General features: G+C 37.8%; 1 protein-coding gene across 1 annotated transcript; it reads right to left on the reverse strand.

The window, feature by feature from the left end:
- Positions 1 to 10,900: 10,900 nt before the first annotated feature.
- On the reverse strand, positions 10,901 to 15,486 carry LOC105056603 (malate dehydrogenase, chloroplastic). Its single transcript, XM_010938857.4, is given in 3 exon segments — positions 10,901 to 11,114; positions 11,117 to 12,270; positions 15,352 to 15,486. Coding segments are annotated over 2 exon segments (1,236 nt in total). The 5' UTR covers positions 12,233 to 12,270; positions 15,352 to 15,486; the 3' UTR covers positions 10,901 to 10,994.
- Between the last annotated feature and the right edge of the window lie 644 nt (positions 15,487 to 16,130).

A 16,130-nucleotide genomic window follows, 5' to 3' on the forward strand; every position in this document is an offset into this window, starting at 1 on the left:
TCTATCAATTTCTCAGCATGCTTTGTTTCCAAGGAAGCTAGCAATTTCATAACCCAAAGGTATAGGTAAAACTCTGCACTTCTGTATGACAGCATAAGACATGAGTTTGAGTCCAAGGAACTCAAGGTGCATGAGGAGTAGGCTTCAAGTAACCCAGAGACACTGCTTTTGATGCTGAGGGTATGCTGAAGAAGTTTGCAACAGGTCAAAATTGGGAAGTTAAAGACAGTGCTACCAGCATATGCAATTAAGGAAATCTAACCTAATTTTTCTAGGTAAATAGGCTGGTTCAACAAGTCCCATGTTACTGACAAGTTTGAATGTTCCAGTTGCTACTACCTTGAGACAACTTGCGCAAACTGCTTGTTTTATTGTAAACTGGCTTTTTCTCAACCTCACTCTTTTGCATAATAGTGGCTCCACCAATACTTAATAACTATCAAAATTCAATCAATGCCTTATCATCTTTTGCTCCACTATTGGGTATAGTTGTGGGGCTCAAATTAAATTTTAGATATGGATTTAAACTAAAATGTAACACATGTAATTTAGGTCTCATATGGATTAGCTGGATTTTATTGGAAACCAATCTATCATAATTCTCGTCCACAGTAGCCATACTCTTGCTGTATGAATCATGTGAACTATTCCATAGTTGAATTGTTTCACCATCCTACCTAACCATTGCATGTCATGTATTTCTCTTGTTGTACTTACAAGTAGAGAGAAAATTTTAAATTTAAATTTAAAACAAAAAATTTAATGAGGGCGCAAATTGGCTAAGTTGATAAAATTGTTGAGTGTTGGTGATAGTGACCTGGATTCAACTATCAAATTATACAAGCTTAGAACCCCGTGCGATACACGGCATGTATTTATTTCTTTAAATAATATTTTTATAAATTAAAAATTCAACATAATATAAAAGACATCATAGATGATATCAAATATTTCAAATTAAAATATAAATTTAAAATATTTAAATAACATAATAATAAGAAATAATTTAATCATTTCTATCTTTTACTGGTAGAGAAATCATTTCTTGAATCAATATTTTCAACATCAATTGTTTCGGAATCTTTATCATTAAGCAGAACATGATCATCTATTTGCATCCCACATATATCTCTTTTCTTCATAATCTATCAATAAAAATAATATATATTTTATTATTATATAATTTTTTATTTTATTAAATTTTTAGTCATCATTAAAGACTTACTCCAGAGAAAAAGTAGAGACAAATTTTTTGATAGTTGAATTGTTAATAACTTCTTACTCTCAGTAGCTCAGAATTTCATCCAGAATGACTAAGAGACAATGATGATCTATACATATCTGAGATTAGTAGTTTATGTTCGTTTTGCATGCACTTAAGAATGGATGGTTAAGTAATAGTAGGAGGTAGGCAGTAGTCATATTGTATTTGTATTTATATGTATGATTGTAGTAGTTGATCCATGGAGACGATCCCAATTAATATTTTTTTTGTCCTTGGGTTCAAAGCCAAAAATATGGAGATCCAGTAGAAAGGGGCCTTTATATAATAAATACTTTGTCAGGGTTTAATTGCAAAACACCCCTAAACTAAATTAACTCAACATGGTTTGGTTCAGTCAATTGTCAAAAAGGCTTAATTGAATATAGTCTTTATCAAGAGCCTAAATGCAAGATTTTTTGTTTAAATAAATAGATCTATGTCGGATTTCAGATCGGGTGGGGACCCAAAACCCGAATCCGTTAGGCTCATCTCCTTCCTCCCTTCTCTTCCTTCTCCGATCGTCGATGGAGAGGAGCTCACGCTTCCTCCACCGATATTATCTAATTTTTTAAGTCCCCCACCATAACTCAAAAAAAAAGAAAGGAAAAAAAAATCTCCACTGGCACCAGCTACACGCACTTCTCTTTCTCTCTCTCACAAAAGAAACACAATGCACTCAACCCCACATCTACCGTTCAAATGGTCCACGTCATCGATCCGCAACATCTAATTCAATGATTTTCATTTGCTCCTCCGCCCAAAATAAAACAAAGGCGTCCCACCCCTAGCCCGTGCGGACCCGGTTCGTCTCCGCCCAACAGTTGTCGGGCTCGAAACTCAAATTAAAATGAAAAAGAAATAAAACATCGGGGATGGGGTGGAGAGAGGGGAGACAGGAGAGAGAGACAGCAGGAGGGGGTGGAGAGAGGGAGAGCAGGAAAACAAATGAAAGTGCATCGCGGACTCGTTGTGATGGTTTTTTTCTTTGGAGGGCTCGCTGGACAGAGGAGGGAGGGGGAAAGAAACTTAGAGGGAAAAATTGTAAATTTCTCCAACTCCTAGGGTGAGGCTCAAGGTTTCTTCGCTAGTCCCCTTCTTGCTGAATCTAGCATTAGGTCTTTTCTTTCTCCTCTTCCGCATGGCGTCGTTTGTTTTTTTAGCCTCCTACCGCGATGTCCTCGAACTGCGGCTTTCTTGTCGTCATTTTCGACCCATCCGTGGACCTCCTTCCATGGCTCCGTGCCAGTAGCTTCTTCCATTCCCCCATGGAGATGAAGCTCTCTCGCTCGGTTATGTTTTGCCGAGGAGTTGAGCCCGTGCGCTCCCACACTTTTTTCAAAACCTCAGCGCTTCAATGTGGTTTTCTCTGATTTTCTTAAAACGGACATGTGACGGATGGAGGCTTCTCAATACGGAAGCTCCGTTTTAATATATATATATATATATTAGATTTTCTAATTTCGATCAGGCTCATCTTAAAAAAATTAAAAAAAACTAGGAATAATTTTTTTTTTCCCTACTTGAAATTTTTATGTTGCGTACGCATATTCTATTCAGAGAGAGAGAGAGAGAGAGAGAGAGAGAGAGTTGCGTAGGCATATCTTACTTTACCAACCACCTCACTCTATTTATTTGTTGGGGTGGCTGTATGCGGTAATGTATCATTATTTTTTGCCGGACCCAACCAATTCTATGTTAGGTTTCCACTGGTCATTGACTTGGCGCCGTGGAGCTAGTCCTCTGTTCTTTTCCAGCACGCTCGCCAGATGTTTGCCAAATTGCCACACAGATTATGACCTGGTCTAACTTATGCCTGCCATGTTAATGTAAAGTTATACTACTCACCGTAAATTTCTTTACAGGACACATAAAGTTTTTTGCATCATAATATGAATGATCAGTCATGTATCTTGATGGATGACTCCATGGCTTTCCGGGCAGAAATCTTCTAAGATGAGCAACAATTTTAATGCCTTCCCTAGTCTAGGTGCCAAAAGTAGTTGCTCATGTTACTTCGGTACACTGCTTATATCAGACAGAGTAAGAGGCTCTTGACAATATGGAGTCATGTACAGGGTTTATAAAATGGTTATGAAAAAAAAGAAACAATTAAGAAAATGCAACACTAAAAAAATGTTGTTGTGAGAGCTTTCTTAGAGAAATGCATCCATGTCTTACTTGAATACGACTCTATGTGCAGAAATAACAGATGGAGAAAGCATGCAACCAAAAGAGACATCACTGTTTGAAGTAGGACCGCTATGCATCCAGAGTGTTTTCACATTGAAAGTTCTGTGGTGGTCCTTACCTGCAATCAAAAAAAACATGGTTGTTTAAAGTTCTTTTCGTTCTCTTTCTCTATGGTCATTGATTGGAAAGCGATTCATCCTACTAGTAACTACCATCATTTCATTTCTTGCCGTCAAAAGAATGAAGCATATACTTACGGCGCTAGATATACTTGGTCTGAAATGGTGCTTTTCTTGAATCTTAACACAAATTTCCGCTAGGATCCATGAGATCTTTGCCGGAAAAGAAGAAATAATTGGAGAGCTACGACGACATTGCAGACCTACCAACAGAATGTTGGAGCTGTAACATGTATACTTTTTGCAGGTATCTCCTCTCGTGGCGATTTGGGACCATGTAAAAACTGGTCGAAATGCAGGCAGCCAACATATTTTTTGCATTGACATCTTCATGGTTGCCTTTAATGCATGCCATGAAAAATATCTACCAGAAAACATTAATTATCAAAGAAATTGCATGAAATGTCCCCATATCTTGAGATTTATATTGACCATATGCCAAGTTGCAAGTAAACACTTCGGATATATCGAACTGAAAAAAAAAAAAACCCTTTTACGGGAAACATTGTGATGTCCAAAGAAGCTCTCTTCCTCCCCATTTTTCTTGCATACCATGCATTCAGGAAAAGAGTCAAACCACATAGAAACCTAAAACAATAAGGCCACAAACAGGAAGAACTAGAAATAAAATCAGAGGAGATAAGATAAAAGTCATAACTTAAGCTGTCCATCACAGCTCTTCACCAATATGGAAACTTACATTTGGCATGCTTGTTGTTATAATTGCTATTATGCAAACAAACAGGCATTGCTAGTGGGTAAAAGTTTGTTTTATTTGAGATTTTTTAACTAACAAAAGTTGTACTTTTTATTTTCAAAAATATTCATGGTTAACACATTCCTCATCAGGTCAAAACCCAAGTTCAAATGGCATTCTTACAGAACTTATGAGCCAACAGCAAGTGGTAAAAAACCAAATAATAGAAAATAAAACAAACATTTAGAGTTACTTACAGCAAAGTATTCTGTTGCTGCAAGGCTCCGAAGGACAGATATTAAGGTCAGTAATGAACAGAGCTGAAGAGCTGAGGGCCGAGCTGAGCAGATATAGACTGCGAACGAACCTACAAAAGAAGTCTTAAAATCGTGGGGTACTTTCTGGTTTAGAATCCTTCGATGTTTAAGTTAGTTGGAACATTGAGAACTAATAGTGAAAATAAAAAAGTAGAAAGCAAAAAATATGAGTTTGAAAGTAAAATGAAGTGAAGAGAATTCTGATTTCACTACAAGAAAAAAGATCTTTACCGACGGCTATTAGTGACAGTAATTTTGCCATTGCTAATAATACTTTTTACTACCAGCAAATGGTGATCAATAATTATGCCATTATAAAAAAAAAATATTAGCAATGACGTTTTTAGCTTTTAGTGACAACTGGTTGCGTCGCTAATAAAAAATAATTTTATTTTTTTAATTTGATCGTAGAATTATTAGTGATGGAGTGATCTTATTAGCAATGATATTTTTTCGTCACTAATAACCCTAAATTCATCCCCCCCCATTTTGATTCCCCGCGTGCCCTCGTTTTCCCCCACCCTCTCTCGTTTTCTGGGTTGGCTCCCCCGCCGGCGACCGACCCCCTCCCCCCAATGTTCCCCTCCACGAGCCTCCAGCTGCCTCTCCAAATACTCGGCCTGCCTCCACCCAACCGCCTCTGGTCTCCTTCTTTCTCTCGCCGTCGAATCGAGTCTCTCTGAGCCTCCGACCACCTCTCCGAGCCCCCAGTTGCCTCTCCGAGCCCCCAACCCACCTCCCCCTGGCCTCCTCCTTGAGCCCGCATCCGTCGGATCTCGAGCCCCTGGCCGCCTCCCCGAGCTCCTGGCCCGCCTCCCCGAGCTCCTGGCCCACCTCCCCTCGATTGCCTCCGATCCCCCTCTTTCCGTGGTCCCCATATCCGGCTTCCCCAAGCTGCCGGCCGCCTCCCTAAACCCTGAGCCCCCGACCCACCTCCCTCCGACCGCCTCCCTGAGCCCCCGACCAGCCTCTCTAAGCCCCTAGCCCATCTCCCCCCTTCTTCTCCTGCCTTCCCCCTTCTTCTCCACTGCGCAGCATCGCCTCCATACCGCAACGCCATCTTTGTGGGTTTGGTGAGTATTAGCGATGATGGCGGCGACGGCTGCATAGCAGTTGCCAAATGTCATTATTTTAAATTTTTTATATTTTTAAATTAATATTTATACGATTTAGTTAAATTAGATTCAATATTTAAATTAAATTAATAATATTTAATTAAATTTAGTTAAATTAGTTTTAAATTAATATTATTTAATTTATTAAAATTAATAATATTATTAATAATATTATTAATTTTAATAATAAAAATAATAATATTATTAAAATTAATATTTTTGAGATGTAGAATCATTCTAGGAAGCTCTCCAACGAGAGTAGCCCTACTGCCTTCAACAGCAGAGGTTCGAGGCCAGGCCACCATCGGTGGACGGGCTCTTTTCTGCTCATCTACTCTAGCTGCAGATAATATTTTTGAAGATCTGTCGGCTGAGTTGCCTAACAAAAAATTTAGGCGGCCCATGATTATGATACATTTGGCATGAGATATGCTAAACAACTGATACATTTGGCACAAAGTATGTTATGGCCTCTTTTTCTTCTTCTTATATGATGTCTTAAAATTAATGGGTGCCAATAGATTTTGATTGTTATATTCTTATGGTTGTCTTTTTATTTTTTCTGAAGATGATCCAAACTAAATAAATATTGAAGAGACTGGCTCCACAGATTGCTATAGTCTCTTTTTCTTCAACTGATATGATGTCTTAAAGCTGATGAGTGCCGAAGATTAGATTTTATGAACATATATACTCGATTTTATTCAACTTTATTCATATATACTCGATTAGATTTTATGAACATATATAGCTTTTTTAACATTGTCCTTGATCTGCGGCAGATAATGCACCACAGCAGACTTATCCCTAGACTCGCCAATCGATATCGATTCTCTATTAGAGAGATCAGATGTTATATAAGATTGTTAGTTACCATCTGCAATATATCAGTAAAAAAATGATTCTCATCCAACAGTATATGATAATGTGTTGGTCTGCTAGTCCCTTGAACGAAAATAAAATATAGATAAATTGATATAAAATTATTTTGAAAACTAGATAAATTGTGTCAACCATAGTTTCTAATCAAACTATTATAATGTTACTTCTTACTCCAAGCATACAAAATACCACATTACTTTTATAAATATGGTACAAAGTTAAGGTATCATGATATATAGTTAAATAAATATGATATATAATTATTTTATTCTGGTACACAGTTAATCCAATATAATACATAGTCATTTTTATTTTCAGAAATTATAGATCATGTCTTTCCGAGGCCGGAGTCATCACAGTCAAGGAGAGAGCTCTCATGCAGCCAGCTCGCATGGTTCTGCGGCACACATACTATGCGATAAACTCTGATACTTTAGATATTTTTTTATATTATTTTATCTTTTATTATCTAATATAACATTCTTTATGATGTCTTGATACTCTCATATTTGGATGATGTGGGGTCACCAGTGACCCCATACTCACATGGAGCGACGTCCGGCTCTCAGAATCAATGACGTAGTAGAGGATTCATCCAGCTCATGGTACCTCCAACTCGATCAGAGGATAGAAAGCTCATCCACATTCAAAGCTGCTCATAAGTACTATATATCTTCACTGAATATGTTTAAAATTTAGTCATTTTAAAGACTAATATTTATTGTTCAAAATCAATTTTACAGCATATTTACAGAGCTTGAGGTGCCTCATATGGTTATCAGGATCATCCGATAATTGATGCTGGAACCGATGAATGAGTTCTCTAATTGGCCATTGGGGGCTCCTGATGCAGCCAGAAAGATATTTCTGGTAAGTCAATGATGTTTAATTTTTAAATTTATGGTAGGTTTGTATTCTATTTTTTAATACACGACTGCTTCTACTTGCAGAGGTACTATCGATTCGAGACTCCTCAGGATGAGGATGTTGGTCATCAGATCTTTGAGGAGATGGCCATGCGAAGGTTTCGGGATGGACTGTATAGCTTTCGACAGTCCATCATAGAGCATTCTAGTTCCAAGTCGCCATCAAACTAAAAATCTTACACAGATCACTAAATATGAATGAACATATGGGAGGCCCTCCGCCATCAGTGGAGTACTGAAGAGTACTCTGATAGGTGGCAGAGGGCACGATAGAATCGATCCATCCAACAACATTCGATCAAGCACACTGATGGCTCCATTGGCACATATGTTGTAGCCGATAGATTGATAAAAATTTTATACTTAAATTAATTTCATATTGAATTAATATATGTATGTTGTAATTAATTTAATTTTATTATTTATTTATTACAGACACGGTAGCTAGGTCGTGCACCAGGACAGTTGCAGATATGAGAGGCCACACACCAGTCTAGGAGGACCGGTGATTACTTAAATCCTCGATCTTGATAGATTACGATAACAACTTAAAATATTTTTATTAAGATTTTATATATACTGATATATATGGACTAATAAATTTCTAAACTATATAGGCAGATTATACGAAGTATCTCATATCGCAGCATAACGAGAATCGGTCCTCTTAGCCCCTCTTTGACCTCGAGAGATGGCTCAGGGCCACCGGAGGGGTGAGTAGGAGCCAAATCATAGAATTCGACCACATGTTTGGCCCTCCAACGGCTTGATACTCCTCTCAAGGATCGACGATCCAGATGTGGGCTGATGCTTATGTGGAGGTTATGCAGAGGCTTTGGAGCCAGTGACCTCAGAGCTTCTGAGATGCTATCCGCGATATGATCGTTGAGATTCTCTAGAATCTACATCTACGCGATCAGCTGGACTCGTTGTCACAGCCATCACAGCAAGTAAGTCTATTAATAATTTTTTTACTTGTTTTAACTTTTTATATTTAGAAGCTTCACATGTTTAGGTTTGAGTTCGGAAAGGAGATATAAGGGGTAAAAAGTAGAAAGCAAAAAATATGAGTTTAGAAGTGGATGAAATAGGGAGAACTCTAATTTCACTACAAAAAAAAAGAAATAGGGAGAACTCTAATTTCACTACAAAAAAAAAGACCTTTACCAATGGCTATTAACAACAGCAATTTTACTGTCGCTAATAATACTTTTTACCGATGGCAAATGACGATCAATAATTATGCCATCATAAAAAAAAATATTAGCGACGATATTTTTGGCTTTTAGCACCGGCTCGCTGCGTCGCTAATAAAAAATAATTTTATTTTTTTAATTTGATCGTAGAATTATTAACGACTGGGTGTTCTAATTAGCAATGATATTTTTCCATCGCTAATAATCCTAAATTCCCTCCCTTTTGATTTCCCATGCGCCCTCATTTTCCCCACCTCTTCTTATTTTCTGGGTTGGCTTTTCTACCGACGACCGAGCCCCTCCTCTCGATTTCTCCCTCTTCGAGCCTTCGGCCGCCTCTCCAAGCCCCTGGCCTGCCTCCCCCCAGCCGCCTCTCCAAGCCCCTAGCCTGCCTCCCCCTGACCGCCTTTGATCCCCCTCTTTTCCTCATTATCGGATCTGACTTCTCCAAGCTACCAGCTGCCTCCTCGAGCCCCGACCGCCTCCCTCTGACTACCTCCGGTCCCCTTCTTTCTCCTATCATCAGATCGAAACTTATTAATAATATTTTATTTTTTTCATTACAAGATGTTGGGACATCTGACTCTCGTCCACCAGCTGCTAAAAAGAACGTACATGAGCAGGAGGATGAGGAGGATCTTACATAATTTTTTTTTGATATGTATGTATTTTTGATATTTATAAGACAGTATAAATTTATAAACTTATATAATTTATATTTTTAATATAATATAATTAATTTTATATTTATGATTGTGTTAAATAATTATTATTTTATTTATAGTAAATTTTAAAAAATATTATTGCTTGTTAATATGATTAAAATATGTTTTAAAATATTTAATTATAATTTTTTTTAAAAAAATTATAAGCTATTAGCGACAGCATCTGTCCTCGCTAATAGTTTTCTAAAATTTTTATTAAAAAATAAAAAAACTATTAGCAATGGTAGTAGTGACGACAATGATCGTCGCTAATAGTTTTTTAATATTTTAATTAAAAAAATTAAAATTATTAGCAACGACTTTGTATCGCTAATACTGTCGCTAATTACCATTATTAGCAACGGTGAATCTGTCGTCGCCAATAATGGTAATTAGCAACGAGATTATTTCTGTCGGATTTTTAGCGACAACTATTAGTGATGGCAGTTAGCCGTTGCTAATAATCTAATTTTTTGTAGTGTTTCCTTCAGTGAAAAATTTAGCAGAGTTTTATTTCTGTGAGTTCAGACTTATCTTCTAGAGAATACTCTGTCCTCTTTATATAGAGGGAGTTTGCTTAGACCTTAAGGAAAGATTGTTAGGCTATTATAGATCTGTTAAGCCATTAGGGATCTGTTAGGCTGTTAGAGATCTGTTAGGCTGTTAGGTTGTTATAACAAAATGACCAACTGTGTAGAGATCGTGGAGCGGTTGCCCACGTGACGATGAATTAGAATATAGCTGGAAAACAATTATTGCTGAACTAGATGGCAGCTGTCGGATAATCATCTGTATCTTTAATGGCATATCGGCAAAAGACCGATGTGAAATAGCTGATATCAATAACCGTCTGAATTAGATATCTTACCTTTAGTATCAATAATCATGTCGGATGTTAACCGAAGTAAGATGTCACAGATTGGCCACAAATCGAGACGAAGGTCCTACTTATTATCAGTTCCGAATTTAGCCGACTAATAGATGGTACTGAGAAGATAGATCAGTTATAAGTGATGTGATCATAAGAGAATATTTAACTTAGACAATAATCTACTGTCATGTGTCCAGACGGTGATGAGGTTGGATAGCATGCACCAACATATTTCATGCTATAATGCATTTAGTTGTTGCAGAAGACAAATTCTTGTCAAGATATATGCCCCTTTCTGACCACTGAATGGGTACTGAACTTCTTTAAATTGAACAACATTAAAATTACAACACAAGCAACTACACAACAAGAAAAAAAAAAATCAGTTGCATGGAAATACTGAGAGATCTCCATGTAACCATGATAACATGCCCTAACATATCAGTAATGTACTCTCTCTTCATTAGCATCCTTCAAACCCAGAAATCTCCTACATGCCATCAACAGCATTTCTCCAGAATGGAAACCAGAAAATTTTCTATGCCGCAAAACCGAAAGCTCTTAAGAATGGCGCTATATTTATTCCGTTCTTATATGACTATATTTATTCCGTTCTTATATGACTGTTTTGGGGGAACAGAAAGTAGAAAACCTCAGACAGATGCAGCTGCCGCTCCCTGTTTCTGCACAAATGCCACACCCTTCTCAATGCTGGCCTTCAACTCTGGCTTTAAAGCTTCCAGTGCTTTTGCCTCGTACTCCGTCAGCCCCGCAGATCTGCCGATAACACAGCTTCCACGCCTTTCTTCCCAAGCTTAACTCTTGATGCAAAGAAAGGCAGTTCAGTTAGCTCGGACTGAATAAAAGAGCACTCATAGACATCTCCATCTCCATCCAATGCTCGGAGAGATGACTCAACAAATCTGGCTGCTGCATAGGCCATGGACAGGGTAGCAGATCCAGCACCAGCTTTCGCCTCCACAACCTCTGTCCCACCATTCTGTATTCTCACAGTTAGCTCTTCAACTTCTGCATCTGTGAAGGTCACTGATGGTCTCATCTTCGACAACAGTGGTAAGATAGTAATGCCAGCATGACCCCCAACAACTGGAACATCCACATCAATGAGCCTGAGCTTCTTCTTTTCTGCAACAAAAGTGTTAGCTCTAACAACATCTAGAGTTGTGACACCGAAAAGCTTCTTTGGATCGTAGACACCCTTCTGCTTGAGAACCTCTGCAGCTATTGCGACAGTTGAGTTGACAGGGTTGCTGATGATGTGGATGAAAGCATCTGGACAATTGTCTGCAACAGCCTCAACCAATGTCTTCACAATGTTGGCATTGATGTTGAATAGATCATCACGGGTCATGCCTGGCTTCCTGGGAACACCTGCAGGGATGACAACCACATCCATTCCTTTTAAACAATTGGCAAGTTCTGATGGTCCGGTGAAATCAAGAACCTGGGAGGGAGTATTGCAATGGCTGAGATCAGCAGCAACCCCTTTCACGTTTGCAATATCATAAAGATGCAAATCTGAGACCAGTGGAGACATCTTGATAAGAAGTGCCAAGGGTTGACCAATCCCACCAGCAGCCCCAAGGATAGCCACCTTATAAGTCGATGCTCGGGGCTGGAGTTGCTTTGTGAACCTCTGTCTTGGTTTGATATTTGGAACAAAAGATGCCTGGAGTGCAGCTTTGCTTTCCTGGCCAAGAAAGGATGTCTCTGATTCAATTCCAATTGATGCTGCTGCTTTCAGACCACTAAAACTTTTGAAGGATTTTGGGCTACTAAAATTCAAGCCTATGGGCTTGGATTTTGCTCCCAAAGCAGTCTGAGCATATATCGAACTGATGGACACAGTTGTGATTGCTGCCGATGCCATCTTAGGATAAAATTTAATATGCTCAAGAACTTGAAGGCCTGGAATTTAAGAAAAAATGAGAAGATTCAGGCTTGGACAAAGCATAGAGTAAGTTTTTCAAAAGCTTGCGAGTAAATTTTCAAGCAGCACCTAGTGTTTCCATCTTATTCAAGAAGTGATGACAACTAAAGATGTCTAACGCTGGTTGTTAGGCTTTAGCAAGTTGCGCAAGAAAACTGGTTGCTTATAGTTGCTTAAGTTGGGAAGCAGCCCTCAAATGCATAATTAGGGACTGAAAATGCTCATTCTGCATGTCTGGCTTCTTCATATATAATTGCAGCCACAATAAATTCAGAATGTGATAATCAATGTGTTGATTAACATCAGATTATGGAGTTCAGTTCAACAATTGTAGCTAATTTCTTTTTCAAATGGTAGTGTCATCTAAGAGACAGAGATACAAAACAGCTGACTTGTTGTTGAGAAATGAAGAAAAAAAAGTATGAAACTCTGATCATGAGAGCAGAACAAAGAGGGGGAAAAGTTAACTTCAGAGGTAACAGAAAGAACAGCCTGCTTTTCTGCGTTAAAAATTAATTATATTCCTCGGAAGATAACTATTGCCAAAGTTCAACACATGGTGAATTATGCTAAACAAAATATTGTTTACCAAATGTTGTTCCAGCAAGAAGTAGCCAACAAAATTTGAATATCATTTTCTAGCAGATCTTGAAGTCACCTTTTTCTTGAAGAGATGCTAGGTCACTGACATTACTTTCAGAATCTATAAATCATTTTGGGGAAAATTTGAGAAGATTTCCAAACTATGTAGCAAACAACACCCATCTAGCAATAAAGGAGGATATTCTCAGCGAAAAAGGTAGACTCTAAGCGTCAAAACTCAAATCCCTAAGCCAGTGACATCCAAAATGATGGAGAATTTTTTATGGGAACCAAAACCAAGCAGCTAGTCAAAGTTTCATTCAAATTGATCCAACATAACTAATATCCTTTCAACTTTGGGTTGCATTAACTAAGAACCATGCTAAAGAAATACACATTTAGACCAAAGTTTTTAATACTCTCAGCAAACTAACGAAGTGAGATAAGCTTTCTATTTTCCCATTTAAGTACCTTTTTTTGAAAAAAAAAATGCAAATGCCACTTTCCATGTTCAAAGCTGGAATCTTCCCTGGGCATACAAAGATGGATGCAACAGACAGTTACATCAAAAAAAAAAAAAAGACGGATGCAACAGACAGAAGTTCTGCTGGCCATATTTAGATGCAATTATATTACAGATAAAATGTCTTACCCGAGAAGATTGCCCGTGTATACCAAGTGAATAAACTTTCTATTAGCATTTGAGTTTGTGGATGTGAAGTAACATATAAGAAACTTAAGTTCTCGCAGCAACAATTGTAGCAATAAGTCTTTAATTTCAAACACAATGACATGTTCAGAGACATAAATCATGCATACAAACAACCATACATATATCAGTATTTTTTAGAAGTTTTTTGCAAATTCAAATAGCATTTAAAGAGAGAAGGATTATAACACAAATGCACAACAAAGAAACATCTTCCATTTCTCATTTTATTGATTCACAAACATAGATCAACCTAAAGGCATACACGTGCTTACACACAAGCACAAGCATGCACGCACATGCTATATAATTTATGAAATATTCTTTTGAAGCCTAAAGAAAAGGAAAGAATGAAGCAAATATTAAAAATCATCAATGAAAACTAACCAGGAATTTAAAATACAGAAACAAGAGTTACATAAGAAACAATGAAACTTAGCATTTAGAATTTATAACTCTTTGATTAATCATTTAGATCCCTCTTTGCTATCTTTCAACTATGATAGAAACTTCAGTTAAGTGATTAAACAGGGAAAGTGCATGTCAAAAGCAGTGAAATACAAGTCACAAACAAAGTGCATGATAACAGAGTTTAAGTTTCTAGATCTGATGACAGAAAACTAGGAGTTCTTCAACAAAATTTGGACAACAGAACATATTTTCGTAAAGGGGAGCATGAAACATTCAGCTTTGCATAAAGAACATTGTCTACTCTACAGGAACTGAAGATAGAATCTGCTGGAGGGATAAGGGAAAAATGAAATCAGATAAAACTAGACCAAATATCCATGAAAATCTACAAGTGTTACAAAATATAAAGACAAAAACAAGATTAATAGAACCCGACATCAAAGATTAGCAACTTTCCCTAAGTGAATGCTGATCCTAAAAGGGCAAGATCCATAACATCAAATGAAAATTTCGTCATAGATTTACGGTGCACATAAGCTTTCAGCTTCAGATCGGAAAAATGCCAACTAAGGGCCCACTATCGTGTCATCTGAAATAGAATACTTTTGTACCTTACTGTTCTTCCCAATATATAATGGCTAAACCACTGATAAAAAACAATACCACGGACATCTCATATCAGGCCAAAGAAAGCATTTAAAAAAACAAAATTTATTTTCCTGAAGATGCAGTTCTGAGTCTCTGATACGCCACCAAGTCAAACAATCAAACCCCTGAAACCTTCCAGAAAATTCTTGAAAAAAATAATAAATGCTACCCAAAAACCATATCATACCCAGCCGAGCTTCTGTTCTCTTTTTCTTTTTGAGACTAGCCCAGGTTCTGTTCCCAACGTTCAAAAAAACATACCATTCCAGCCTGCTCAATTAGCCAAATCCAGATTGACAACCGTACAAATCCAGGAGAAATAATCAACAAAAATCCAACTTTTCGTGCCAAAAGAAATCCCCGAAACATAAAATCTTACAGCTCAAGCACTATATCAGAATTCACAAATCTTCCCCAGGAACGCCGAATCCCTGTCCAAGCAACCATCCAGAAACCCAACTACAAACGAGTCCCGACTTTAAAAGATGCCAATATCTAATCAAAATCTGAGACCAGACACACAGATCCATTACCTCCCACTCTCAAAAAGATCGAAAACCGAAAAAATAACAGCTCCAGGAAAGAAGAAAAAAAAGAAATACGATTTCGTCAAAAAGCAAGAAATTAAAACTAAATTCAGACATCCAATTTCATCAAAACACAAGAAATTAAAACAGAATTCAGGTAAATGATCGAAGGAGAATAATACCTAACGAGACCGAGCTCTCCGTGGACAGAAATGACGATGGTGGGGGGAACTAATGGAGGCGGCTCCGCTGCTTTTTATAGAAGGCCGAACGTTTGGTCCGCAACGAAATCTCGCCGTACACCGAGAGAAAAAGTGCTCTTTTTGCACCCTCTCTCCTCTTTTCTGGTGGCCCCCACTGCGCCAGAGCCCAACTCACCCGAGCGAGGTCCGCCGCTGGTTTTCTTTAGCGCCCCACACTTCCCACCCCCCAACCCCATCGAATCGACGGCGGAGATGACGTGAGTGTTGTGAAGTGGGGCCCATCCGGATTCGTTTGAATCGGACGGCGAGTAGGGATCCACGAGGGAACTAGCGCCCATTCCTTTATTCCTGGGCCCCACGTGCAGATCCTGTGTTTTTTGGGGAAAAAAAAATGCAGGGCTTTTCGCCAGCACGCGTGGAATTTATTTTGTCCTGGACTTTCTTTTTCGGTAGTTACTCTTGTTACATGATTCATAATTTATCATAATTAGGGGAAAAAGAATTACTAAATAGCGCCACTCGGTATGCCACTTGCACCTAAAATTGGCTTTAAAAATAAACTTAATTATTAATCTTGCAAGAGAAATAATTTTTATTTTTTAGAAAATATTTTTATTAGGTTTGTGTTTGAATATGGAATAGTTAACCATCCCAAAATAAATTTAATTATATGTATCCATCCTCTAAGCAGCTAACTAGTGAATAAAATTATTTATTATTAGGTTGGTACTTTCATAATTAGTAACATAAAATTATAA

Source organism: Elaeis guineensis, chromosome 13, assembly GCF_000442705.2.
Source record: "Elaeis guineensis isolate ETL-2024a chromosome 13, EG11, whole genome shotgun sequence".
NCBI classification, from domain to species: domain Eukaryota; kingdom Viridiplantae; phylum Streptophyta; class Magnoliopsida; order Arecales; family Arecaceae; genus Elaeis; species Elaeis guineensis.